Here is a 27,100-nt window from a genome sequence, read left to right on the forward strand (position 1 = left end):
CGCCCCTTAAGAGGCGATTCGTCGTATTTTTAAAATGGCTTTTAATAGATTATTTTAGGTTAGATTAGGTTATATTGGGTTAGGTGATTGCCCCACAGGGTTAGGGAATTGGCCCCTCGGGGCTAGAAATAGGAGAAAAGCTACTGTGATAAATACGAAGAATCGGCCCATAAGGAGAGTTGCCCTAAAAGCAACTTTACCCCATTATTCAACATTCGAATTTTTATTTTGAAAACACCATCAGCAGAAAAAAAATAATCTATCTAATAATTAAACAGGACCTACAATCCCAGCCCCAACGCAGAAGCCGCTGAGTATTTTACCACCACCCCAAAATTCACAACAAACCATAAGATTAGGGACTCAACAACATAACAAAGACCCCACTCATGATGAAGGAATGGCTTTATTAATTAATTGATGGTTTAAAAATTGCCATGATGCAAATGTTCCTTTATTTCGTATGAGTTTCAAAATATTCTTAAACCTAGGTCTCAAAAAAACAGAACATTGTACTTCCATATAAAATAAAAGTTATAAGTAATTTTTAAAAAATTGGATGAAAACAATGACTTTTTTTGTACACAATTAAATAAAAAAAAATTTTTTTTTCGATTTAATTGTGCCTTGTATAAATCAATCTATTACTTTTAACTTCAATTTCAATCTAAGCAAAGTTTCGTTTAAATGTAATCTAATAGTAATATGTAAATATGCAATACTTATTAGCCACATAATTATAATAACCCTTGGGATGAAGGTACACCCACTCCGATACGTCTGCGACCAACCACACCTGCACCCACACAAGAAGATAGGGCTCCAATCAGTCTAGAGAAGATTCTCAGCTCCCACTTCTACCGACCCTCCACCCCACTAGCCAGGCCAACACAACCGCCACAACATTCTGTCTCAACAACCCCCTTCCAGTCAGCAGAACCAGTCGAGATAATGAACAGCCAGGTGGAAATTCAATTCGCTGGAAGAAGTCCAAAGTTGACCCTGAACCGTAGTTCTGAACTTGTCATTATCGACGGCGAAGAGTTTATTGGAACTGGAAGGGAACCCAGCCCGATTTCTACGCCGCCGCCGCCCAAAATATCCCGCCAATCAGCCTTGACAACAGCTCAGATAGCCGTTATGAATCCACAGCAGGCTGTTCCGGCTGGTGGAGTGCCACCTAGCGGTACCTTAGAAACTAAAAGTAATCTAATTCAACAGGTAAATTTGCTTCCTATAGTATATTCAAGAAAAGGATGTTTGTATGTCTGTCTAAATGTATTTCTATTCCTCTTAGGTTTAGTATTGGTTTTAGGCAAGTTTTATACTATTTTGCGTAGGATACATAACCTAATCAAGAAATGGCCTTGTGTATATACTTTTCTTGAAGTGAAGAACTGCGCGGAAGCTTTATCTTTCCATGGAGGACGAGAAAATTGGTTGTCTACTTCACTAGTCCCCAAAGAGTATAATAATAACTTCTTAATCGTTACATTAACAACTTTGGAGACTTATTGAATTTTGATTGTTAATTAAGTTGAGTGTCAACAAATTTCAACCACTAATTGTAATCTAAAGAAGGGGTCATTTTTGCATCATCATTTGGGGTGTAAATCAATGTATCGTCAATTGGCTTATCTCTTAAGATCCCTGGTATCTTTCATATCATGCATTGACAAACCCTAAATGTATAGAATAAAATTATTATTTAGGCTGTGCCAGCTCAACCCAACTCGGCAGTAGAATCTGCCCTGAAGGACTATGTAACAATCAGACTTCCAACTGCCAATGAAATAGAAAGAGGGGAGGATAGTCGGACGAGAATCAAGGGCAGTCTGAAAAAGAGCAGCAGTAGGCAACAACAAGCGCAAAATAATTCCCCAGAAGAGAATACTGAAAAAAGTATTATTACAAATAACAATAATGGCCTCTGGTTGTTGGAGGAAAAATTAAACGGTTCCGCGGACAACTCAAATATTGGTAAACGTGAATTTGTTCCATCATCCAAAAAGTCTACCAAGCCAGAACGGACTATTATTGAGTCTACAACCTTCTCAAGTTCACGTGTGGAAGTAAGAAAGTCTACGACACCATCAACACTGGAGTCAATAACAAGCACCAGGAGGTCCTCAGAACAGGCGGATATGGATGATAACATCTCAAAGGTAAGAATCTATTGCATCGTATTATATACAGGTTCCCGCAGATATTAAAATAAAATGACTATGCTAAAATTAATCTTCTTCCGAATAATTGGGAAGATTGTTTTAGGGATCGGGGACAATGTGCTTATTATTACACTAGCCCCCAAAGTTTAGTTCTAATGTTTCTTATTCGTTGGCTTAACAACTTTGATTACTTTTGTTAAATTTTGATGACACGTTTCAACCACTACTTGTAATCAACAGATAGGGTAATTTTGTGCATCATCATTGGGTTATTAACATCAATTTATCGGCCATGGTCTTATCCCTTTAGATCCCTGCTTCCATTTACTTAGGAGTTATGTATTCCACTAATACAAATTTTTATTTAGGATATTCAAATTCATAATCATGGAGAACCACATAATTCTATCCACTCAAGTTCTGACAAGGATGAGTTTACTTCAAAGGAGATTGCTAAAATGAAGGTATGTCAATCATGTTAATTGTTAAACAAGGATGACAATATCCATAAAAGCGAAGCTCTATAATCAGAAGAGAGGACAAGAAAGGAAGAACAATAATAATGTAGAGTGCCAGAGCTTAATAAGCAGAGCAATAAATTTTAAGTCTAAACAAAATTATATATAAACTTGTTGAAAAATTACGTAAATTCAAGATACAGTAAAAGGACACACTACGCTAAGTGATGCTAGGCTTCCTAAATCGTACCTTATTGTTATAGGAATCTTCAACAAACGTTTATAATCGATAATTATGCATAACATGTCTAAATTAACTAAAAGAGCTCAAAACAAATCATTCTCATAAAGAAAAAAATAATTTAATAAAAGGGCTTTAAGAAACACTCAAAGACACATTTGGTAGAGCAATCCTAATGTTTGAACAAACCTGCTCCTTTTTAAAATATTTCTATTATTTAGGCAAGACGTCGTAAGTTGAGGCAGCGGGCGAAGGCGTTGATGAGCGCCATGGAGGAGATGGGGGACATGGAGCAGGAGCCCTTCGTGGTCCTGCCCATGCAGCAGGTCAACCCAAACTTCAATATTGATGTCAATAAGATGTACGACCAGGATCAACATCCAGGTAAACAATTTCAAAAAAAAGCGGTAGTAAAAAAATAACCTTATTAACTTTTTCGTAAGGAGGGGGTGGGGTTGTGATAAAAACATTTTGGTGAAAGAAATACAGATCTGTTAAAAATCAATAGGTTTAAGCCAGGGATCTAAAGGGATAAGACAATTGCGAAAAAAATGATGTATTACATCCCCAATGATGATACACAAAATTACCCCTTCTGTAGATTACAAAAAAGTGGTTGAAACGTTTGGACACTCAACTTAATAAAGAAACTCATCAAAATTCAATAAAAATCCCTAAAGTAAAATTTGTTATGCCAACGAATAAGAAAACACTATTATAAAACTTTGGACCATAGCTAGTGTAAAGTGTATTTAACATTTCAATGTCCCCTCCCTCCAAATAGTGCGAAGCTGCTAATTTAATGTAACAAAACCTATTTTGCCCAGGAATAAAAAGAATATCAGCCTATGATTTTGAACAAATGATGAAGAACAATGGAACCCTGACTGTGTCGGATAAACTTATGGATACTATTGAAGGTTGGTAGCGCTTTAAAGCGAAGCTTTTCTATAATTACGACTAGTCCGTCCTTCATTAGTTATGGATAGCACTTTTGGTTCATTTAGACACATTAAAATTGTCCTTTCAATTTAAAACTTTTTATGGTTATTCCCAGATCAGTTAGGTACAATTTAGGACGTATCTCTATAATCATTACTGGAAAGTCAGTACGTCAATTTAAAAAATTCTGATTTAACTTGTCTGATAACTCATTGTATGATATAATTATCTCATTCAGCGGATTTTTGGGATAACAAAGAACAATATTATAAGCGAGGCATCTCTTTAATAAAATCCTACAAATGAAAGTATGTCCTTTTACGGTATCCTGAATTTATGCAATTTTGCAACAAACTTATGTTTAGACCTACAAAATAATATTCTACTTATTAAGTTCTGACACTTTACAAGAGTAATTTTTCGTTTGCCCTTCCTTCTGATTTTAGAGCTATGCTTTTATGGATGTTGTCATTCTTGTTTATAAGCATTGTACAAAGATTAGGAATGTAAAATAAGAAATAGTTGGATAATTTTTAACCCTAGATATATATTCAAGGTTTGGCCAACTCTATGGAGAAATTGTCCCACTCAGTTCAAACCGCGCAGACAGCAACAGCACCTACAACTACCCTGTCAACAACAGCAACCACACAACCGCCACCAGGTACGAATATTAATTCTTCTACAATAAATGTAATAAGTACAGATGTTAACCCAGACAACTACCTGGTCTCTGTCTTGGGGATCTTTTTTGTCTGCTAGAAAACTAGTTTCTTCTCATTTGAAGCGAATTCGCCGTGTAAATATAATTTGCGACGCTATTGTCTGTAATTCAAAGATCTAATTGAAAGTCGGCACATTGTTCTCTAGGTGGGGGGGACATAGAGTTATTAAACCTCCTTCCCCATCTATTAATTTACTCTAATATATATAGATATTATGAATATAAAAACAAAGATGAAAACTTTCAGAAAATGTCTTAAATTACAATATAATATATTTAGCTTTTCTATAATTAGGGTCGGTCCGTCCGTACGTCCGTCACAGAGAGTTAGCTCTTTTCGTTAATTTAAACAGGTTAGAATTGTCCTATCGATTCCAAACTTTGCATGATGATTCCTGTAGTAGTTAGGTACAATTTAGAAAGCGTAGCAACTCTATAATCAATACCAGAATGTCCGTATGTCAGAATGTCAGAATGTCCGTATGTCCGTATGTCTATTTTTAACTTTTTTGACAACTAATTTTTGTATGTTAAAATTATCCGATTCTTCTGATTTTTAGAAAACTGATTCCTATTACAACAAGGTACAATGTTATAAGCAAAGCATCTTTATAAACAAGTCTCAAAAATGTAAGTATGTCCTTAAACAGTATCATCTATTTATGCAGTTTTACAACAAATTTACTAACAATATTGTTTGTACTGATGCATTAATATTCTGCTAATTTAGTTCTGACAATCTACAAGTTCGTTTGTCTTTCCTTTTCAGAGCTTCGCTTTTATGGATGTTGTCATCCTTGTTATATTGCCTTTAAACGTAAATTTCTGATTGCTAAATTGTTGATTATTTAGATAACAGTGCTAAAGAAATGATATCTAAACTGCAAGAAGAAATTGCCAAGCTCACTGCTACACTTCAAAATCTAAAACAAGGTAAATATTTTTCTCGTATTCATTCGAATCCGGTGGACAGGAACCGGTTCTCATGAATACGAAAAAACTATGTCTAGAATCGTATTATATCCAGCTTTCTACGGATATAAAAATGTAGCCCGTGCACCTCGGGGCTAAAAAACGGTTTTAATCTTATAATTGTACATTCTATATCCGCGGAAAGCGGTTTATAATACGATGAAAGAAAGAACTATTAATTATGGCTTCGAAACCGATTAATATCGGCTAGATTAGAACCGGTGCTCAGCCATACTGAAAAATCATGTTTAGCATCGTATTACATACAATTTTTTCACAATCATAAAATTAAAACCAGTTCTGTTACCCAGTTCCTTCGGCCCCTCGTGTCTAATATTTTTCTTTTAATATTCGGTGAAAGTTGACTATAATACGATACTAAAAATAACTATTAGCAGCTTTTACATGACTGAATTGAAACTGTTTTGCATTAAAATTTTCTTCAAGTCTTAATTTTTTTTCTTTGTCTTTTTCAGTCAGAACATGATATTGTACAGTAAAATACGTGCTTTGAAGGATTTTGACTATTGGAAAAATCATTTTTTTTTCTCAAAAATCCGACAATTATGAACTCTCATAATTAGGTGGTGCCGAGGTGACTCAAAGTGATATCGACACTATTGATGCTGCTCTTGATGACGATGAATTTATCGACGAAGATGAATATGTGGACAATGTTGTCCGAGACTTTGCTACCACACCCCGTACTGTTCCTATTAATACCCCTTCTACATTTTTCCAAGGTAGAGTTTTTTATAACCTAGATTAATGAATTTAGGATACACGGTAAAATTCGTCGTCAATTTAGCTTGTTAATATGGACCTCATTTATTGTTCAGTTTGCTCATTAAGTAAGAGGGGAGAGAAAGGGTAATTGGGGGAAGGTATCGTTATTTTAGCCAGCTGTGATAATTACTTAATTATAACCTAGATTCGGTCCTTATTTACTTTATCTAAAGCATTAAAGTAAAATAATAGATGGGGCACGAGCATAGACGTCCAAGAGGGGGGGGGGTAAAGGGGTGAATTTTGGATTTTAAATTTTTACCCCCCCCCCCAAATAAAAAAAATGCCTCTATAAAATAAAGATTACCCCCCCCCCCCCCAAAAAAAAAAATGAGCTTGGGGGTGTCGTAGGAACCCCCAAAATTTATATTTTCAAAATTTTACTCCACCCAAATAAAAAGCTTGGACGCCCCTGGGCACGAGCTATATGTAACTCTCCCCATAGGGATGAGACCCTGTACCGACTTTCAATTGGGTCTTTATATTTGCCAATAGCTTCGGAAATATGAACACAGCTAATTAGCTACAAAACAGTAGAAATCAATTTTCTATCAGACGTTAAACGTTCCCCACCACTTGGGCAAGGTAGTTGTCTGGGTTATACATCTATACTTCGGATCTACGGGTAAATTTCTTCCTTGTTTTAAATGAAGAATAGTCAATTTGTACTTTAAATCAATCAAAATCTTGAAAGTTTTATTTTTGTGATAAATCACAGATAATTACCAATAATAATGACGGATAAAATAATTAGTTGTACCAAAATTAGACAATTTTATACTTTATACTGGTTAAAATATATTTTTGTGTTATATATTTTAGCTAGGTACTAGAATAAATATAGATAGAATATATTATGACAGGGAAAATTGTTGTTAATTTAGGTTGCTAACATGGAACTCCTTTATTGGTCATTTCGTTCGTCCAGAAGAAGGGGAGGGAATTGGGGGGTATGAGGGATATTTCAAATTAAGCCCGCTGCGAGTTTCACTTTCTTAGATAACATGAAAATCTGGTGTAACATCCAAGTGATAGTGTTTCCATTGCTTTACTAATAATAAAAACAATCACTCTATTTCCAAAATTAAAAAGTACCAAAGGACGAAATCCATGTGTTTACCTATCTATATAATCATGATATATCTTAATATTAATATTATTTCTATTAAGTCAAGGGCAAACATAATTTCTTGTTTTGAGAAATTACATTTTTTTTGCAAATTTCTGTTGTAAATATCCTGTAATTATATCTTCTTATGCATCATACTTTAGAAGATTAGCTGAAAGGGGGGGGGGGGAAATGTGGTGACTCGTGCCACGACATACCAGCAATTTTATTTTCGGTGCTACTCCCTTAGTTTTAGAGATAATTGGGTGAAATCTTTTGGGATGGGTCACTAATTACCCCAACTAGAGGTATCTTTCAAAAAAAACGGCGGCGGGTCCGCCGCTCCCGCCGTTCGCCGCCATTTTCCGCCGCCGCCAAAAAAAATTTTTTTATTGCATTTCTCGCCGAATTAGTCAATTTGGAATCATTTGAGACCATGTTATTTTTTTCAAAAAGATATTGAAACAAAATCTTTTGAGGTAGATCAGCAAAAAAATATTTGAATAAAAAATGGCGGCGATACCGCCGCTCCCGCCATCCACCGCCATTTTCCGCCGCCCGCAGGGTTGGTTATAAGGGGAAAAATTTTTGAAAAAAATAACATGGTCTCAAATGATTCCAAATTGCCTAATTCGGCGAGAAATGCAATAAAAAAAATTTTGGCGGCGGCGGCGGAAAATGGCGGTGGACGGCGGGAGCGGCGGTATCGCCGCCATTTTTTATTCAAATATTTTTTACTGATCTACCTCAAAAGGTTTTGTCTCAATATCTTTAAAAGCTTAGGAGAGGCACTGAATTTAAGATATACCTTGATAAACGAGAATTTGAAAAAAATAACATGGTCTCAAATGATTCCAAATTGCCTAATTCGGCGAGAAATGCAATAAAAAAATTTTTTTTGGCGGCGGCGGAAAATGGCGGCGAACGGCGGGAGCGGCGGACCCGCCGCCGTTTTTTTTTGAAAGATACCTCTAGTTGGGGTAATTAGTGACCCAGCCCAAAAGATTTCACCCAATTATCTCTAAAACTAAGGGAGTAGCACCCAAAATAAAATTGCTGGTATGTCGTGGCACGAGTCACTACATTTCCCCCCCCCCCCTTTATTATAAATTAATTCCTAACATGTTTCAGTAATGGATTTTTTATTACTTGGATCTTACACCAGATTATCCTGTATTCTAATAAAATGAAACTTGTAGCTGGCTAAAATAACGATTCCCATTTCCACCCCCTTTACTCCATCTCCTCCTAATAGATGAACCAACTGATCAATAAGTAATGTTCATGTTAGCAATCTAAATTGACAACAATTTTTTCTCTGTAATAATATCTACGTTATTGTTATTGTGACTACTAAGGAAGGTTTGGGATTAAATTAGATATGTAACTGTACTGTAGACAATTACATGGAAACTTCATGATACCAAATTCTTAAAGTATGTCAAATCTAATTTTATTACAGTACAAGAAAATTATGTTCATAGGAATCGCAGCAGTTACAATATAACGAAAAACCAAATTAATAGCCTTAAACAGTTCTTAGTCCATTGGGACATTTCAACACGTAGCTCCTAAACTATGCGTAGCACATAATTAGTTCTTATAGTTCTAAAAACTAGAGCTTCTAGCGGTATAAATAACTTTTTTCGGGAATAGTCCCTTTCGTAACATAGCCCCATACACTGGTGTCCTGGATAGAAAACAGGTTTTTTTTGAGTTACGTATGACAAGACCTATATTTCTATGACCGGGTGTGTATGACAATTCAGCACATAACTTTCATTAAATCACAGCTGATCATTTTTGTGGATTTTTTTGAAAATTACTTTTTTATCCAAATTTTCATAGATTTTCCCTAAAAAATCACAATGTTCTCATATTTACAGCTTAGTTAATCTAAATTTTTTCAAAGAAAAGTATAATAGATGACATCTGAACCAAAAATTATGTTATCATATCATCAATAACAAGATCTTTCAGAATCAATGGACTAATCTGAGATTTGTAGTCTAGAAGTTGGGTAGGGGTTATTTGGAGTTGTTATTTGAATTAATGTCTAAACAGTTAAACAAAACTTAAGTTTGTTTTGGTAGTCAACACAAAAATCCTTATTTTTCATGTCCCTCGTGCATACCTTATGAATTGTTTTAGCATAGTTCCTGGCTGTAATAAGATGTCCCTCTGAGGTTCCACCAATGAAGTTGAAACTAACATGCTTCAGAATCAGCAATGATTCTGTATAAAGTTTTCCTTGTAATATTGACAAGATATCTTGCTCAATAATGATTCCTTGCTGACTTGATGTCTAAATAGTTCCTATGTTATTGTTTGTTGTTGCTCATCATCATTGGAAACAGTCAGTTCAGTATTGTGACTAATTTTAAAGGTCTCTAGGTGTTGATAGGTTGTGGTTGCAGTTGAAATGATGGTGGTTGTGTGAAATTCTTGCCAGTGTCAGACACAAACCTCACCAGATTCTTATTTATTATGGCCTTTAAGGTATTCAGGTAAACATTGTAACCTGAAAGTATTGGGCCAGGGTGGTTTTAGCTGTTCTGGGTAATGAGTTTTCATGTTTTCTGATGGCTGGGGCTGGTATGTTTAGAACTTTATTGTCATTTTGGTTTCTGTTAGTATTTCTGACAGATTCTGTGTGTATCTCCTTAAGTCTGAATCTCTAGGTCTTTTCAGACAAATCTAGTTGGGAAATCCTGTTTTTTCTCTGCCTTAAAGTTATACTACGGAGTTTCTCATCAGGTGTTTAGAGGGTGGTGGGACCAGATTTGTCATGTAGAGGTCATTTAGTGTTTTTGTTGACAGGAGAAACATACTTGCTTAGCATCTGTTAATGATCTATCAATGGCATAATCTTGATTTTTGCATGCAGTTTGTCAATGATGGTCCTGACATGACAGTAGATGGCTGTTCTAAGAGCAGCTTTTCCAGCAAACAGGAGGCTGTACCAGCTGGCATTACTAAATATGGGACTGCAGTAGATTATCAGGGACTGGCAAATTGCTTTGTATGTATTTACTATGACTTACTTTTCTTTCCCTCTGGTGGAGAGAGCTTCAAGCATATTGTTTTTAGAGTTTAGTTTGTTTCTAGGCTCCTTAACAAGATGGTCGATATAGAGATTGTCATATGTAACACCTAAGAACTTAGGATGTCTGACTTATGGTACTGTTTCAACATAGACCTTTACAATGACTACAGTGCCTGCTTTGAAAAGGTGGTAAAAACTATTGCAGATGATTTGGCTGGAGAAGTCAATGGGTTCTGACTTTTTAACCAATCATCAAGAACTGCTAAGTAAGCTTTTATGTCCCTGACATAAGGATCAATAGGGGAACTATGATGTTGGAGTTGTCAGCACAGGAAACTAGATGTAATTAAAGTGAGATGTTGGCATTGATGAAATTTACGGATTGAAGAGTACAGTGTATAGGACCCCTCCTTGTAGGACAGCCTGTTTGGCAGATTTGTATGCAGATCTAGATATCTGATAACAACAAATTGTTGTCTACCTCTAAGGTAATCACATAAAAACGTTTCATGTACTCATTCAAGTCTAGTGCATTAATATTATGCAGTAGAACTTCATTGTTTACAGTGTCAAAAGCCTTTGAAAGATAAATGGCAACTGGCACTGTTCTGACTGGTTTCTTATTGTTCAGGCTGTTGAGATAAAATCAACCTTATTCGACGTTCACTCAAAGCCCAAAAATAATGGACTTAAAAGTGTATTAAACTGTATATAAGACATTTGCGAATATATTGATACCATTAATTTGCCTCTTAGATAGAAAAAAGTATGTTTTTTTAATATTTTTCTCTTGCTACAAATCAAATTACAAATTTAAGTCACCAAAAATGCTAAACTAATTTTTGCTCTAGAAGAATCAATTTTTGGAGTTAGAAAGTGCTTAATACCTCATTTTAATCGCCTGGCATTGCTTTATAATATACAGGTAATGACTTGGTTTTTTATGGAACAGCTGACTAATAAATCGAGGTTTTGTGATAAACCCACTTTTGTTGTTGCTCCATAAATGATATTTTTTTCCCCAATTTATTTGGCTGTAAAGAAGCTTTATATATTCATATAACATCCACCTAAATTTGACTTTTGATATTTTATTTATAACATCACCAGAGGGAATTGAATTTTGGAAAAAAAATATCAATTTATATTTTACACTGCTATGCATTGTTCTTGTTCTTGTTTCTAAAAAAAAATTATATTATAAAAAAGAGAATTATTTAACGCTTCTATAGGTATGTTTATCATTTTTCTAGGCTAAATATAACTATAATTAGACCATTTTAAAGTTAGACATCATAACATATTAACACAATTATTGAATCGGTCTGTATTATTAAGCTGGCAACTCTTAAAACAGCTGCATTTCATTATCCTATTATATAAAGTAGTATCTTTTTTGTCTTCAGCTTAAGATTTTGACAATTACAGTACCTATTGAGTTCTGTGTTTTATGGATGCTTCTTATAGGACCCTGGATAGTTTTGGAATTTTGAAAAAAATATCAATTTATATTTTACACTGCTATGCATTGTTCTCATTCTTGTTTCTAAAAAATATTTTTATAATTAAAAAGAGAATTATTTAATGCTTCTATAGGTATGTTAATCATTTTTCTAGTCTAAATATAACTATAATTTCAGCATTTTTTAAACATCATTATATTCAAGTTATTGTAATTTTTAAATAAAATATCAATATCAAGAACTATTGGAACAATTTTTACCATGCAAAACAAGGTGTTATAAAGTGTAGGATCCCTCACAATATCTATCTGTCTGTCTATAATGCATTACACATGTAATGCTAATAGAGAGGATGCTATAAGAGTGCTCTTATTGTGTGAACTTCTCATAATTGAATGGGCTTCCTGAAACCAGAGACCATAAAGTTGGCCTAGTCACTACAAGGGGGAGTGCAGGAGTATCTAGGGGGAGGTGCTTGTAAAAGGGTAATTTTTTAGAGATGGGGGTAATCACCCCCCTTAATATATTATGGGGGGTATAAACCCAGCCTTTTAAATTTTTTTTAATAGGAGTAAAGAAAATCCTTAAAACTTACAAATCTAGGAATCAAACTAGCACCCCAACCAATAATCAGTTCCATGCCAAATGTAGGAGTGGAAAAACATTGGAGGGACAAATGCATGAGTCCCTAACGTCAGAGTGGAACAAACGCAGGAGTGGGACAAAAGTTGGAGTTGACAAACGCAGGATTTTTGGGACAAACGTCGGAGTGGACAAACACAGGAGTCCCAAACTTTTTTTTCAATTTTGAATTTTTTTTATACAAACACAGCCCCCCCTACCTTCGTCCTGTTACTTATCTTAGTTAGGTTAGGTTAGGATATAGGCTAGGGGGCAGAGTGCTGCAGCCATAGTCATTATTTTGTAGACAGGGGTATACAAAATTTCAAAATTGTAATATTATTAAAATAGTAGACACTCCTAGGTTTTATTTAAGCAATGTCCACTCCAATGTTTTCCACTCCGATGTTTGTCCACCTTGATGTTTGTCCACTCTGACATTTTGTCCCATTCTTACGTTTGTCCACTCCGATGTTTGGGACTCCTGCATTTGTCCACTCCGACATTTGGGACTCTTATGTTTGAGGTAGAACCCCAATAAGTAAATCTCAATAAAACTTGATAAAATTATGCAAAATATCAAAGTATTCAATCCCTGAATTTCAACCATCTATCTTGAATAGGAGTAGAGAAAATCATGAAAACTTGAAATGTAGGAATTGATATAGCCCACCCCAGTTTTTTGGCAAATCCTAATGAAACTTGATGAAAATATGGAGTATTGATAGAGAGAGAGAATATTCAATCCATGAAAATTTCAGCCTTCTATCTTTTATAGAAGCTGAGAAAATCTCGTTTTCCCCTTTCTGTCTCAGACAGACAGACATACCAATGGACAGACATACAGATGAATGGACAGACAATGGACGGACAAATATTTTGAATTATAGAGTAGCTTCACTACTAAAAAACTAAATAGGATAATTGATGTACACAAATTGATATCAGTATGTTTTAAATGAGCTTACATGATCAAGGACGTCCAAGCTTTTTGATTTGGGGGGGAAGGGGGGGGGGAAATTGAAATATTTAAATTTGGGCATCCCCATGTTTATTTTGTGGGGTAATCTTTATATAATAGAGGCAAGGACATCAAAGCTTTTTATATTTTTTTTTTTGGGGGGGGTGGGGAGAGGGGAAGATTAAAAATTAAAAATTTAAAAATTATGGGGTTACCCCAAATTAATTAATAACCCTTAACCTCCAGGGGGCACAATTTTCTAACACTTCTTTCTTATTTAGTCTTTTAAAATGATTCAAAATGCATTGACATATATATGTATATTTTTTTTAACTCTTATTTTATACATCTTAATTGGAACTGATGATCTATTTTTATAGAGAAACATATGTATTCCATCAATAAAAAGTTAAAAAATTAAGTGTGTTTATAGATATAATAATTACTATATATAATAGGATAATGAAATGCAGCTGTTTTAAGAGTTGCCAGCTTAATAATACAGACCGATTCAATAATTGTGTTAATATGTTATGATGTCTAACTTTAAAATGGTCTAATTATAGTTATATTTAGCCTAGAAAAATAATGAACATACCTATAGAAGCGTTAAATAATTCTCTTTTTTATAATATAAATTTTTTTTAGAAACAAGAACAAGAACAATGCATAGCAGTGTAAAATATAAATTGATATTTTTTTCCAAAATTCAATTCCCTCTGGTGATGTTATAAATAAAATATCAAAAGTCAAATTTAGGTGGATGTTATATGAATATATAAAGCTTCTTTACAGCCAAAAAAATTGGGGAAAAAAATATCATTTATGGAGCAACAACAAAAGTGGGTTTATCACAAAACCTCGATTTATTAGTCAGCTGTTCCATAAAAAACCAAGTCATTACCTGTATATTATAAAGCAATGCCAGGCGATTAAAATGAGGTATTAAGCACTTTCTAACTCCAAAAATTGATTCTTCTAGAGCAAAAATTAGTTTAGCATTTTTGGTGACTTAAATTTGAAATTTGATTTGTAGCAAGAGAAAAATATTAAAAAAACATACTTTTTTCTATCTAAGAGGCAAATTAATGGTATCAATATATTCGCAAATGTCTTATATACAGTTTAATACACTTTTAAGTCCATTATTTTTGGGCTTTGAGTGAACGTCGAAAAAGGTTGATTTTATCTCTGTTGTTGATTAAGGTTTTAATACTCTGTAAGGCAGAATCATTGCTGATTATGAAGCATGTTAGTTTAAGCTTCATTGGTGGACATCTTATTACAGCTAGGAACTATGCTATAACATTTCAAGAGGCATGCATGAGGTAAAAAGAATATTTTTTTGTGTTGACTACCAAAACAAAATTAAGTTTGGTTAACTGTTTAGACATTATTTCAAATTATAACTTTAAAAAACTCTTACACAACTTCTAGACTACAAATCTTAGATTAGTCAATTGATTCTGAATGATCTTGTTATTGATGATAACATAATCTTTGGTTCAGCTGTCATCAATTATACTTTTTTTAAAATAAATTTAGACTACCTAAGCTGTAAATGTGAGAAAATTGTGATTTTTTGGGGGAAAAACTATGAAAATTTGGGTAAAAAAGTAATTTTCAAAAAAATCCACAAAAATGATCAGCTGTGATTTAATGAACGTTATGTGCTGAACTGTCATACACGCCTGGTCATAGAAATATAGGTCTTGTCATACGTAACTCAAAAAAAACCTGTTGCCTATCCAGGACACCGGTGCATAACGAGCGATTCGTCGTATTTTTAAAATGGCTTTTTATAGGTTATTTTAGGTTAGGTTAGGTTATATTGGATTAGGCGATTTCCCCACAGGGTTAGAGCCCTCCGCAGGGGCTAGAAATAGGAGAAAAGCTACTGTGAAAAATACGAAGAATCGAAGTTACGAAAGGGACTATACTCCTTTTTTCTACTATATCACAAGCCGCGCAATTTGAACTACAAATTCTACGGATTTTTTGCTCACTGTTAAATAAATGAAAAATTGTAGAAAAACAAAAACATTAGATGAATGTTAAACATTCAATCTATCTATGGAGTAGACACGTATGAAAAAAAATTCTTTTAAATGGGATACAGTTATTGAATAGCTGCGCTACTCTACAAAAAGAAAGTGAAATTTATTTACAGCTGATGTTTCTAGTTGATTTTCACATACATGTAATCTTTGCTTTCAAATTAATAATTTTATTTTCTCGTATCTATTCGAATCCGGTGGATAGGAACCGGTTCTCATCCATACGAAAAAAACTATGTCTAGCATCGTATTATATCCAGTTTTCTACGAATATAGAAATGTACAATCATAAGATTAAAACCAGTTTTTTTAGCCCGTGCCTTCGGCATCTCGGGGCTAAAAAAACTGGTTTTAATCTTAAAATTGTACATTCTATATCCGCGGAAAGCCGTTTATAATACGATGAAAGAAATAACTATTAACAAATTAAATTTTAGGAACTAACTCCTAACCAACTGGGACATAACCAAATGTTTTTTAATGCTTCTTCTGCATATGTAAATATGGCTTTATGTTCTTCAAAAAGTGTAGCATGCTCAATTACAAAATCCAAGATTATACCGACATAATAAATGATAATCAATATCAAACACTTTAAAATTAAGACAATTGCCTTGGGTACTTGGGGCTGTTATTATCTAAATATATTACACTAGTAACCCCCAAAACAATTGTAATAACAAATGGTTTTAATTTTCTTTACAGCAAATTTGATGCCTCACGGCTATTAGCGTTTATTTAGCTTCTATAAGATTATAGGATATGTCAGAACGTCAGTGTACCAGGAGACTACATTCTATATAGTTTATTGCATATCAAAATATTGGGTTAGATTTCATTGCTGCATTGCTTGATATATTATTACTTGGATGTTGCACCAGATTTTCATGATGAAGTAATACTCACAACTATCTAAAATAAGGATACCACCCCTCTATTATCTTTACCCCATCCCCTCCTACTGGATGCACGAATCGACCAATAAATTAGGTCCATATTACAAAGCTAAAATAACGAGAATTTTACCCTGTCATTATATCCACGTATATCCTATATCCATTATTGCAGCGCTAGTTATGAACAAAATTCTCCTTGCAAAGTTTCAAACTGTTTCACAATTATTCTTGGTTAATGGTTAACTTCCTTTTATATAAAATTAGATATGTTTTGGCAAGAATTATCAATTTAAATTTTTGTGTGTCTATCTTTTAAGTACATTTTTGTTCTAATTGTTTACTACACAAGTTTAAAATCAGTAGGACAATTCAAATATGCATAAATTAACGAGCTATCTGTTTTGGACGGATGTATGGATGGACCGACATTAATTAAGAAAAGCATCGCTCTTAATGATACATACATATTGAACATTTGTGTTGTCTAATGATGATGAAAGGTCAATTTCATTAATATTCCAAACAGTAGAAAAACAGGGAAACGGTATCTATAATACAAAGTAGCATGATGTCTGTCCGTCCGTCTGTCCGTCCGTCCGTCCGTCTGAAGCTTAAGATCTCGGTAACCACTAAACCGATTGGATTCTACTCTTCAGGGTATATACCTACTGGTCCTGTGGTGGTTTTAGGCTATTTTTTGGGGGGGTGGGACACCTCCAACCCCCCCAAAAACAAAAAAATCCCCCCCCCCATTTTTATTTTTTATTGCAGAAGATTTCTTTGGTCCTGTTTTTTTATTGCAGAAGATTTCCCAGGTCCTTTTTTTGCAATAAATTTCCTTGGTCCTTTTACGAATTTCACCTTATTTTTTTTTGATCACCTCTTGGGGCAAAGCCCCTAGAGGCTAGGGGCGAAGCCGCTTGTAAATTATATATATAGTTGGTATAACCCAGGAAGTGAGGGGACTCTGAAGTGTAAATTACAGTGGTACCCAAAGTTTTTTAACAGCGACTTTAAATCTATGGGTGCTTTTACTGAACTTTGATCGGTAAGAAAACTAGTATATCCTAACTTTATAAATTTTAATCTACAGAAGGGGTGAAAAGATGTACATACATTTTTCGTCCATTGTCTTATCCCTGGTATCCCTGGTAAAACCGCATAGAAATAAGAGAGATGTGAAATAGTTTAGAATGTAGCCATAGGCTACCATACTCCACCAAACCAATGACATTGTTATTTTATTCACTGTGATCTTCTAGAGACAAATAATAGTTATTTATCGTATTATAGTCAGCTTTCCGTGGAAATAAAAAAAATATAAATAGTCACCTCCCCCTGGAAAAAAAAGATAATTTTCATGTTCCCTAAATAAAGTAAAACTCAGCGGGTCCTCCCCTCCTCTCTGACTGGATGAACGAACTAACCAATAAATGAGTTCCATGTTAGCAATTGACGACAATTTCCCCTCTACATAATATCCACGTGTATTATATATCCATTCTACAAATATTCTAAAATATTTCTCTGACTATATACAAAGTTATAAATTGCATATTTACTTTCATTGAAATTGATAATTTATCATTTAGTATATTAGGGAAAAACATTGCAGAGCATATGTGAATGATTTAATGTTATCTATTTATCTTTAAACTACTGTGAAAGGACAAGAGATAAATGTATAAGAAAATTGGTTAGAATTTTAATTTTAATAACCAACCTTAATGAAATACATATTTTAATAAAATAAAGATTGCCTAGGACCAAGCAAAGGCTTCCCTTAAAGCAGAACTTTTCAGAACTTCTGTCACATTTACTTTCAATATCGAATTTAAAAATTTAATTTGCAGGGAGGAGGGGACATTGGACTGTTTATTACACTAGTCCCCAAAGTCTTATATTAACGTGGACAACCTTGGGGACTTTTATTGAATTTTAATTGGTTGGTTCATTTTGAACCTAGTAATAGTGTCTAACTTTTTATCTTTGTGACGTAACAAAAATCGAAGGATGAGAGGGGAGGTGGGAAAGGAAACCTCTAAAAAAGAGATGGATTTTTGTTACGTCACAAAGATGAAAAGTTAGACACTATTACTAGGTTCGTTCATTTTGTGTCCAAACGTTTCAGCCACTAATCTACAGAAGGGGTAATTTTGTGTATAATCATTGAAGATGTAAATCAATTTATCGGTCAGTGTCTTTAGATCTATGAAAATTTGGGGCATGTAGATTAATAATTTATTATTATTCATATTTCAAATCCTACTAGATACTTACATTCTATAGCTTAATTAGGACTACTGGTTTTATTCTAACAAAATAATCTAAAATAAAATAACCATCCCTTTATCCTTGATAAATATAATATAAAATTTTCACGGGCTATATGGAATTTTTCATAATAGTAACCATCTCTTTATCTCTGATAAGAACTTAATATAAAATTCTCCGATACTATATGTAATTTTTCATATTAGTAACCATCTCTTTATCTCTGTAAGAACTTAATATAAAATTCTCAGGTGCTCTATGGAATTTTTCATAGTAGTAACCATCTCTTTATCCCTGATAAGAACTTAATATAAAATTCTCAAGGGCTCCATGGAATTTTTCATATTAGTTACCATCCATTTATCCCTGATAAGAACTTAATATAAAATTCTCAGGTGCTGTAAGGATTTTTTTATATTAGTAACCATCTCTTTATCCCTGTTAAGAACTTAATATAAAATTCTCAGTTGCTCAATGAAATTTTTCATATTATTAACCATCCATTTATCTCTGATAAGAACTTAATATAAAATTCTCAGGTGCTATATAGAATTTTTCATATTAGTAACCATCCCTTTATCCCTGATAAGAACTTAATATAAAATTCTCAGGTGCTCTATGGAATTTTTCATATTAGTAACCATCCCTTTATCTCTGATAAGAACCTAATATAAAATTCTCAGGAGCTATATGTAATTTTTCATATTAGTAACCATCTCTCTATCTCTGATAAGAACTAAATATAAAATTATCTTGAGCTCTATGGAATTTTTCATATTGGTAACCATCTCTTTATCCCTAATAAGAACTTAATATAAAATTCTCAGGTGCTATATAGAATTTTTCATATTAGTAACCATCTCTTTATCTCTGACTAGTGGCTTCGCCCCTAGCCTCTAGGGACTTTGCCCCAAAAGGTTTAATCAAACAAAATTTTCGTGTTTGAGATTTTAAAGAAATTTCTTTTTTTTTAATTTTGGAGAGAGGATTTTTCATTTTTATGGGGGGGTTAGGGGTGTCCCACCCCCCAAGAAAATAGTTATAAACCTTCACAGGACCTATGAAAAGCTACCCTGTAAAGGAGAACCCAATCGGTTCAGTGGTTAGCAAGATCCTTCGCTACAAACAGACAGACAAATAGACAGACAGACATCGTTCTACTTTGTATTATAGATAAGAACTATAATATAAAATTTTCATGTGATATAGGGAATTTTTCATATTAGTAACCATCCCTTTATCTCTGATAAGAACTTAATATAAAATTCTCACGGGCTCTATGGAATTTTTCAACATATTAAAGTGAAGGCCAATTATTTTATCTTAACATTTATATATACAATACAAAACAAATCAAAGTAATTATATTTTCTTATTATGATAATAAAATGAAAATTGCTTTAATTACTATTTTCGTTGTGTGTTGAATTTAAAATTATTTTGTCACATAATTGTAAAATTGTTTTTTACTAACCAGATTTGTATTAAATATTTGCATTAGGTAGATTAATATTGGGATGGTAAGTTGGGTAAATCAACCAGAATTTAAAAGAAATTAAAAACTTTCGTACCTCTAGAAATGCATGAATTATTTAAGAAGAAAAATTCAAATTCGAGCTAAAAAGAACATACAACTTCGCCGCCTCGTCAAAACTATTGTCCTAATTCATATAAAATTATTTGATTCAAAATTAAGTAGTCTTAAAAAAGAAAAGAAATTTAATTGACTAGCAACAAAATCATATTGTTTTACATGTTGTTCTTTAATTCATGATCGATTGTTGATGTCAAAATAGCTTCGAAACTGATTAATATCCGCTGGATTGGAACTGGTTCTTAGCCACAATTATTTATTGTGTCACAGACAAATTTCTACAAATAATAAAATAAAAATCATAAAATTTAAACTAGTTTTGTTAGCACGGCATTCGGCCTCTTGTGATAAACAAAACTTCAATCTCTCAAAACGTTTTCAATTAATATGTCTTAATTCTGATTTGGTGACAATTATTTTTAATTAATTGTTTTAATTCGTTCCCATGATTATGGATGGATATTTTATCTGAAGAAAAACTTTTGTAAAGACAAACTATTGGCAATTCAAAGCAATTTTGTGTAATGTAACTCTAATGCTTGATAGCATATTAACTTACTTTGAAATGGATTTGGCATAAATGTGGATATTATGACACGGGAAAAAATGTTGTCTATTTAAGTAACCAACATCAACATAATTTGTTTGGCCAGTTCGTTAATCCAGTAGGAGGGAGGAGATGGGATAATGGACAGGGGGTATCGTTATTTCAGCCAGTTATGAGATTCACTTTATTAGAGTACATAATAATCTGATGTAAGATCCAACTAATAATAAAAAAAAACAGAAATACTTTCATTGTTATTTTGCTATAGGATTGCTAGGAAACAATCTGTTTATAAATAGCTAAAAAAAAAATAGTTCATATTTTGATAAAAAAAAATCCCTTCATAGGAACACAGTAATTGTGTCTGACTGATTATGACGTAACAAAAAAAATTAGCCAATGAGAGGCCACTCAAATTTTTACCATTGGTCAATAACGGCCTCTCATTGGCTAATTTTTTTTGTTACGTCATAATCAGTCAGACACTATTACTGTGTTCCCTTCATAGTTTACTTGTATTGTCGGAAGTGAATTACACTCTTAATAGTCACATTTTTCTTGTCCTAATTGTTAAGTGATTTAATCCCAAAGTATATATATATTTCATATTTTAAAATGTCATGCAGAAAATGTTCACATATTTTAATAAACTTGTGCAGTTTACAGAAAACAACCAAGACCTTACAAAAACAAGCCAGAGACGAACAGATTCATATTCGACTGCATCAGAGATGTTTGTAACACTGGAATCAGAGTTGGAATACCTCAAATCAATCTTTGATAACACTAAAAACATAATGGATATAGAACTCAACCTTTTAGGTTTAACCAACAACTATGAGAAGGCCAATAGTGCTGTTTCTCATTTTAATGATAAATTAAGCACTCATGTGAGCAGGACGTTATTTTTTACAAAAAGCCCTCAGAAGAGAGCTGACACCAGTCCAGATAAATATTTCTAAAACTTGCTTTCAAATAGTTATTTAGAATTTAACATTTTAATTTTTTTTTGTTATTGTTATTGTTATTTATTTTGTTCGCAAATTTAAACAATAACATTTGAATGTTTTTACCTCATTTGGATTATATTTATCTTGTTAATGTTTTGATATGTTCAAACTTATAGACAAATGACTTCTTTTATCTGTAATTGTTTTGATCTTGTAAAATACTACAATAATAATTTGTAGCAAAGCTTCGCTTTTACTCATGGTTATTTGTCGTTTATTTGGAAAATTCCTCGTCTAATGAAATGGTCCTTCCAGCTAGCTGATATAACGATATCCCGTTTACCCTATCACATAGTAAATCCTTAAACTAAAGTAACAGGATGTGTGTCTGTGTGTTTGTACTGAAGGATCTCGCTAACCGCTGAATCGATCAAGTTCTCCTTAACAGGGTAGCTTCTCATAGGTCCCAGGAAGGTTAATAACTATTTTCTTGGGGGGTGGGACACCCCCAACCCCCCAAAAAATTTTGTTTACAAATTTTTAAAACTAAACTAAAGGCCTCTGGGGGCGTAGCCGCTTGTGATGAATAACGTAATAACCTAAATTGACGACTAATCATAATATCCACATAAAGAACATCCATTTGAGTAACATAAAAGAAAATTATGTATACTCCTTTTCTGTAGATTTTTAAAATTGCTTTGTTAAAAATCAACTAACAACTCAGGCATTTTCTTTTTAATAACCGTCCTCAGCTAATTTTTGCTTTTGTTTAAGTACTTTGTTACTAAAGGATGTCTTTATCCTTGTTTTTTTTTATTGCAATGTTATACCATTTATGATGATCATTTCGTTAAACACATTAATTTAATGTTTAAAAACATTGATTTACAGTTTTATACAACGTATTTAAATAAGAAAAAAATACTTGAAATCTAAAGAATAAAAAATTTGTTGCAAATAAAGATTGCTAATATGGAAATAATTTATTGGTCAGTTCATTCATATGGGTAAAGGTGGTGGCTGGGGGAAAAATCGTTATTTTAGCCAGCTGCATCACTTTGTCAGAGAACACTAAAATCTGATGTAACATCAGTAATAATATATAGATTCTTATTGGATGTCTTGATAAAATGCGTTGCCAACAATGAGGCTTTCTGGTGGTTAAGAAGCCTTGCTGCTAACAAGTGGCTATAGTTAATAAGAGACACCTGGTTTACTCTGGGAGTCTTTTATTTTTTTTAATACACAAAATATAAATCCTGTAATTTAGACTGATGTCCTCTAATCAAATAAAACATTTGATAAATAAGAACATTACTTAGCTCATTAAACAATGTTATATAATCTCTTTTTTTTTGTCTTGGGGATTTAAAGTGATTGTTGTCGGTGTTACTAAGCAGGGGGGGAGGGGACATTGGACTGTGTATTAGACTAGTCCCCAAAGATTAATAATAGCGTTTTCCTATTCGTTTCCTTAACAACTCTGGGGACTTTTATTGAATTTTATTGGTTGGTTAAGTAAGATGAATGTTCAAACCGTTCAACCAATAATTGTAATTTTGTGCATCATTATTGAGGATATACTTAGATTTACTGGCAAGTGTCTTATCCCTATAGATCTCTGGATACTAACTGTTGTTTTAGTGTAGCATGTTATGTTTCGATAAATCAAATTATGTATTCTTTGTCAAGATTTAAAGTAATTACACACCTATTTATTTCATCAAAATATTTGACGAAAATAATCCATTTTTTGCAAGGATCTAAAGAATAAGACAATGGCAAATAAATTTATGTACATCCCTAATAAGGATAAACAAAATAACCCCTTATGTAGGTTGACTACTATTTTTCCCCTGTCATAATATCTATCTATGTATATAAAACAATACAGTTTTATCAAAAATTAATTGAAAAAAGCAAGACAAGGAAGTATTTTGAATATTAATGAAAAAGAAATATTTTCTATGTCACAAATGACATAACGTGAGATTTTAAAAATCAATTTTTAAGAGTGAAGCTTTGCTCCAAGTTACTCTTGTTGATTTGTCTGTCTCATAAGTTATTTAGTACATAATATACATATTTTGTTACTTTGTAAACTGTTGTAGAGATTTGTTATCGGGTTTTCAAGCGTTGGACATAAGCGTTCTTGTTTAGATAATAGTGCACTAGGAATTGATTTATTATCACTTGGATGTTGCACCAGATTTTCATGTACTCTGATAAAGTGATACTTGCAGCTGGCTAAGATACCCTGAATTAATCCCTTACCCTCCTACTGGATTAAAGAACTGGCAATAAATGAGGTCCATTTTAGAAGGCAAATTTTCACTTGTCAATATATCCAAATATATCCTATATATCTATTGCTATGAGGAATGGAGGACAATAACTGTTTTAAAGTTGTCCTAAGGCAGTTGCGTAAAGAATCATTGTGAAAAGTGATAGAACCATGGCTCAGATCGCCCATAAATTCTTGGATATCACACCAAATATTATCATCTACTCTAATGAAGTGAAATTTGTAGCTGACATGGCTTGTATCCACTTCCTATACCCCTTTCTCTCCCTTCATATAAATTGAACGAACTGACCAATAATTCATTATTTTGAGTAGATACTAGATAATTCACTTTGTGTGTCATTAGACCCGCTATAATTTTCTCGACTGCTATTTATGACAGAGAACTGTAATTTTTCTATGAAGGTTCCTGTACCACAAAGTAATAGTATGAATTTTATTTTTGTTTGTTTGCCCGATTAACACTTTTACCCAGGGAGGGGGGGGGGGGGGACAATGAGCTGTTTTTACATAAGTCACCAAAAGTTTTATAATTAAGTCTTTTAATTTATTGGCTTAACAATTGTGAGGACTTTTTATTCAATTATGATTGGTTGATTCATAAAGTTGAGTGTCCAAACGTTTCAACCACTTATTGTAACCTACAAAAGGGGTAATTTTATGTATCAAGATTTAGAATTTGTGTAAATATATCGGCCATTGCCTTTTCTCTTTAGATTCTTGCAGCTTAACTCTAATACCGTTATAATCTACTCTACTTGATGATTAAAATTAATTCATCTGTCATCTTGACGAATCTTTGCTGAAAATTTATCATTTTTCATACTCTGGGAATAATTTTAAAGTGGTGTGGTTGAAAATAATTCTTCTCTTAAATATAATACAAGTGGCTGCGCCCTTAGTATGTAACCCAAAACCACTTTGAGACACGTGTGAAGCTTATTTAAAAAGAGAACCCAATCGGTTCAGTAGTTATTGAAATCTTAATCTTCATACAAAAAATAGGATATTACAGATTACTATTAAAGATTGGTTGAATTTATGGTATCAAATAAAAGAGAGCATGTTTATATGTATGCCAATTAAAGTAAAAAATAGAGGGGCTAACAATACTTATTTTGATTTAATAATTTTTCATTTAACTATCAAATAACTATTATCTAACTTAATCTACTTTTCCTGTACTATATAAAGTAAAGCTATGCTACTAAACCACTTGTGGTCTAATTCTTTACTTTTCCTTTAAATATAAGCTGTAATAATAACCCCTCTTGGCTATATGTATTGTAATAGGGTTTTGTTTAGTTTTCATATAGTTTACATGTGTAGTAAATTATATAAATTCTTAGGAAATATTTGCAGTGTTGTCATGTGCAAAAAATAGAAACAGTTAAGGATAATATCCTTATATATAAAGAAGTTGTCTGCAGCAAAGAATATAGCTAACCTCTGAACTGGCATGATTCTTTACAGTTAAGCTTCTTATAGGCCATGGGAAGGTTTATAACTATGTATGTATTAGTCTGTAGAGGTGACTTAATTAGGGATTAATTTCACACAAACAATATCTTAATACAGGGAGGAAGGGAAATTGGGATGTTTATAACACTAGTCCCCACTGTTTATAATAACGTTTTCTCATCCAACGGCTTAACAACTTAGGGGACTTTTTATTGACTTTTGTTTAGATGTTTCGTTAAACCTATTGTTCAAACATTCCAACCTCTAATTTTGATATATAAAAGTGGCAATTTTATGTATCATCATTAGGAATGTTCATCAATTTATTTTCCTTTGTCTTATCGCTTTAGATCCCTGATATCAATAGCTATCGTATTTTATGTCCAAGTGTCTATGTATATTGTATAAAGTTCATTTGGATTAACATTACTTGAATCGATATAATATTACTTGGATGTTGCACCAGATTTTCATGTACTCTAATAAAGTGATAGTTGCAGCTGGTTTAAATAACGATACCCCATTTTACTCCATCCCCCCCCCCCCACCTACTGGATGAACGACCTGACCAATAAATGAGGTCCATTTTGGCAAGCTGAATTGACAACAAATTTTCCTCTGTTAATACATATATCCACATATAGCCTATATCCATTACATTACTTGTTTCATATTAATCAATGTGAAATTATTATTACGTAATCACACACATACACACACACAAACACACACACAAACACACACTCACACGCAATATGAAATCTAGTACATTACCAAATCACTGAGAAATCTTAATGTTTAAGACAATAGACGATAAATTGATGTTTACCCCAATTATAATTAACATAATTACTCCTACTGTCGATTTAGTTTATTGATGGTAATGTTTAGATACTGATGGGTTGGACCAACCAATAAAGATTTTGAAAAAGTTTCCACATTTTGAATCAAACGAATGAGAGAACGTATTTATAAAAACTATATATCTCCTCCCTCCCCTGTTTAAAGGGACCTTAAAAAAGTATTTTGTCTCAACTTTTACGTTTTTCAAAAAGTTTCTAATGGATTTTTTGATTATTCGATACTAATAATTTAAATACCATTAAATAAAATAAAGTCTACTCCTGAGTGTTGAATTTTCAAAAAAAAACATTTCCTTTTTACTATTAAATAAATCAAAACTAAAAATATATTTTTTTAATCTGAAATATTAATTTAAAACTTTTTTTTATATTGACATATTATTTTATTGATCATTGACCTTTGCAAATCGATGATTTTCAACGATTTTAATTTCTGCATGAAAGAGCAACGCACAATTTTATTCTGCAAATTTGATTTACTTTTACTTCTTTATTTCAAGGGAGGGAGGGAGAGAACTACAATACAAATTTTTTAATTATTTTTTTTTACACAAATTACCAAAATGGATTTATTATTACATGGATCTTGCACCAGATTAGAATGTACTCTAATTAAGTGAAACTTAAAGCTGGCAAAATAACGATACCCCCAATCCATCC

The 27,100-nt window shown here is 32.8% G+C and overlaps 1 protein-coding gene across 1 annotated transcript in view; it reads left to right on the top strand.

The window, feature by feature from the left end:
- Positions 1 to 759: 759 nt before the first annotated feature.
- Positions 760 to 27,100, top strand: part of LOC145312627 (uncharacterized) — a 37,200-nt gene continuing 10,859 nt past the window's right edge. The window contains exons 1-8 of the mRNA XM_080151888.1: positions 760 to 1,221; positions 1,713 to 2,165; positions 2,537 to 2,632; positions 3,089 to 3,251; positions 3,695 to 3,787; positions 4,366 to 4,473; positions 5,386 to 5,466; positions 6,090 to 6,248. Coding sequence (XP_080008014.1) covers positions 952 to 1,221; positions 1,713 to 2,165; positions 2,537 to 2,632; positions 3,089 to 3,251; positions 3,695 to 3,787; positions 4,366 to 4,473; positions 5,386 to 5,466; positions 6,090 to 6,248 — 1,423 coding nt within the window. The 5' untranslated portion in view covers positions 760 to 951. The remainder of the gene's footprint in view (positions 1,222 to 1,712; positions 2,166 to 2,536; positions 2,633 to 3,088; positions 3,252 to 3,694; positions 3,788 to 4,365; positions 4,474 to 5,385; positions 5,467 to 6,089; positions 6,249 to 27,100) is intronic.

This window comes from Acartia tonsa, chromosome 2, assembly GCF_053477335.1.
Source record: "Acartia tonsa isolate MP-2025a chromosome 2, ASM5347733v1, whole genome shotgun sequence".
NCBI lineage: Eukaryota > Metazoa > Arthropoda > Copepoda > Calanoida > Acartiidae > Acartia > Acartia tonsa.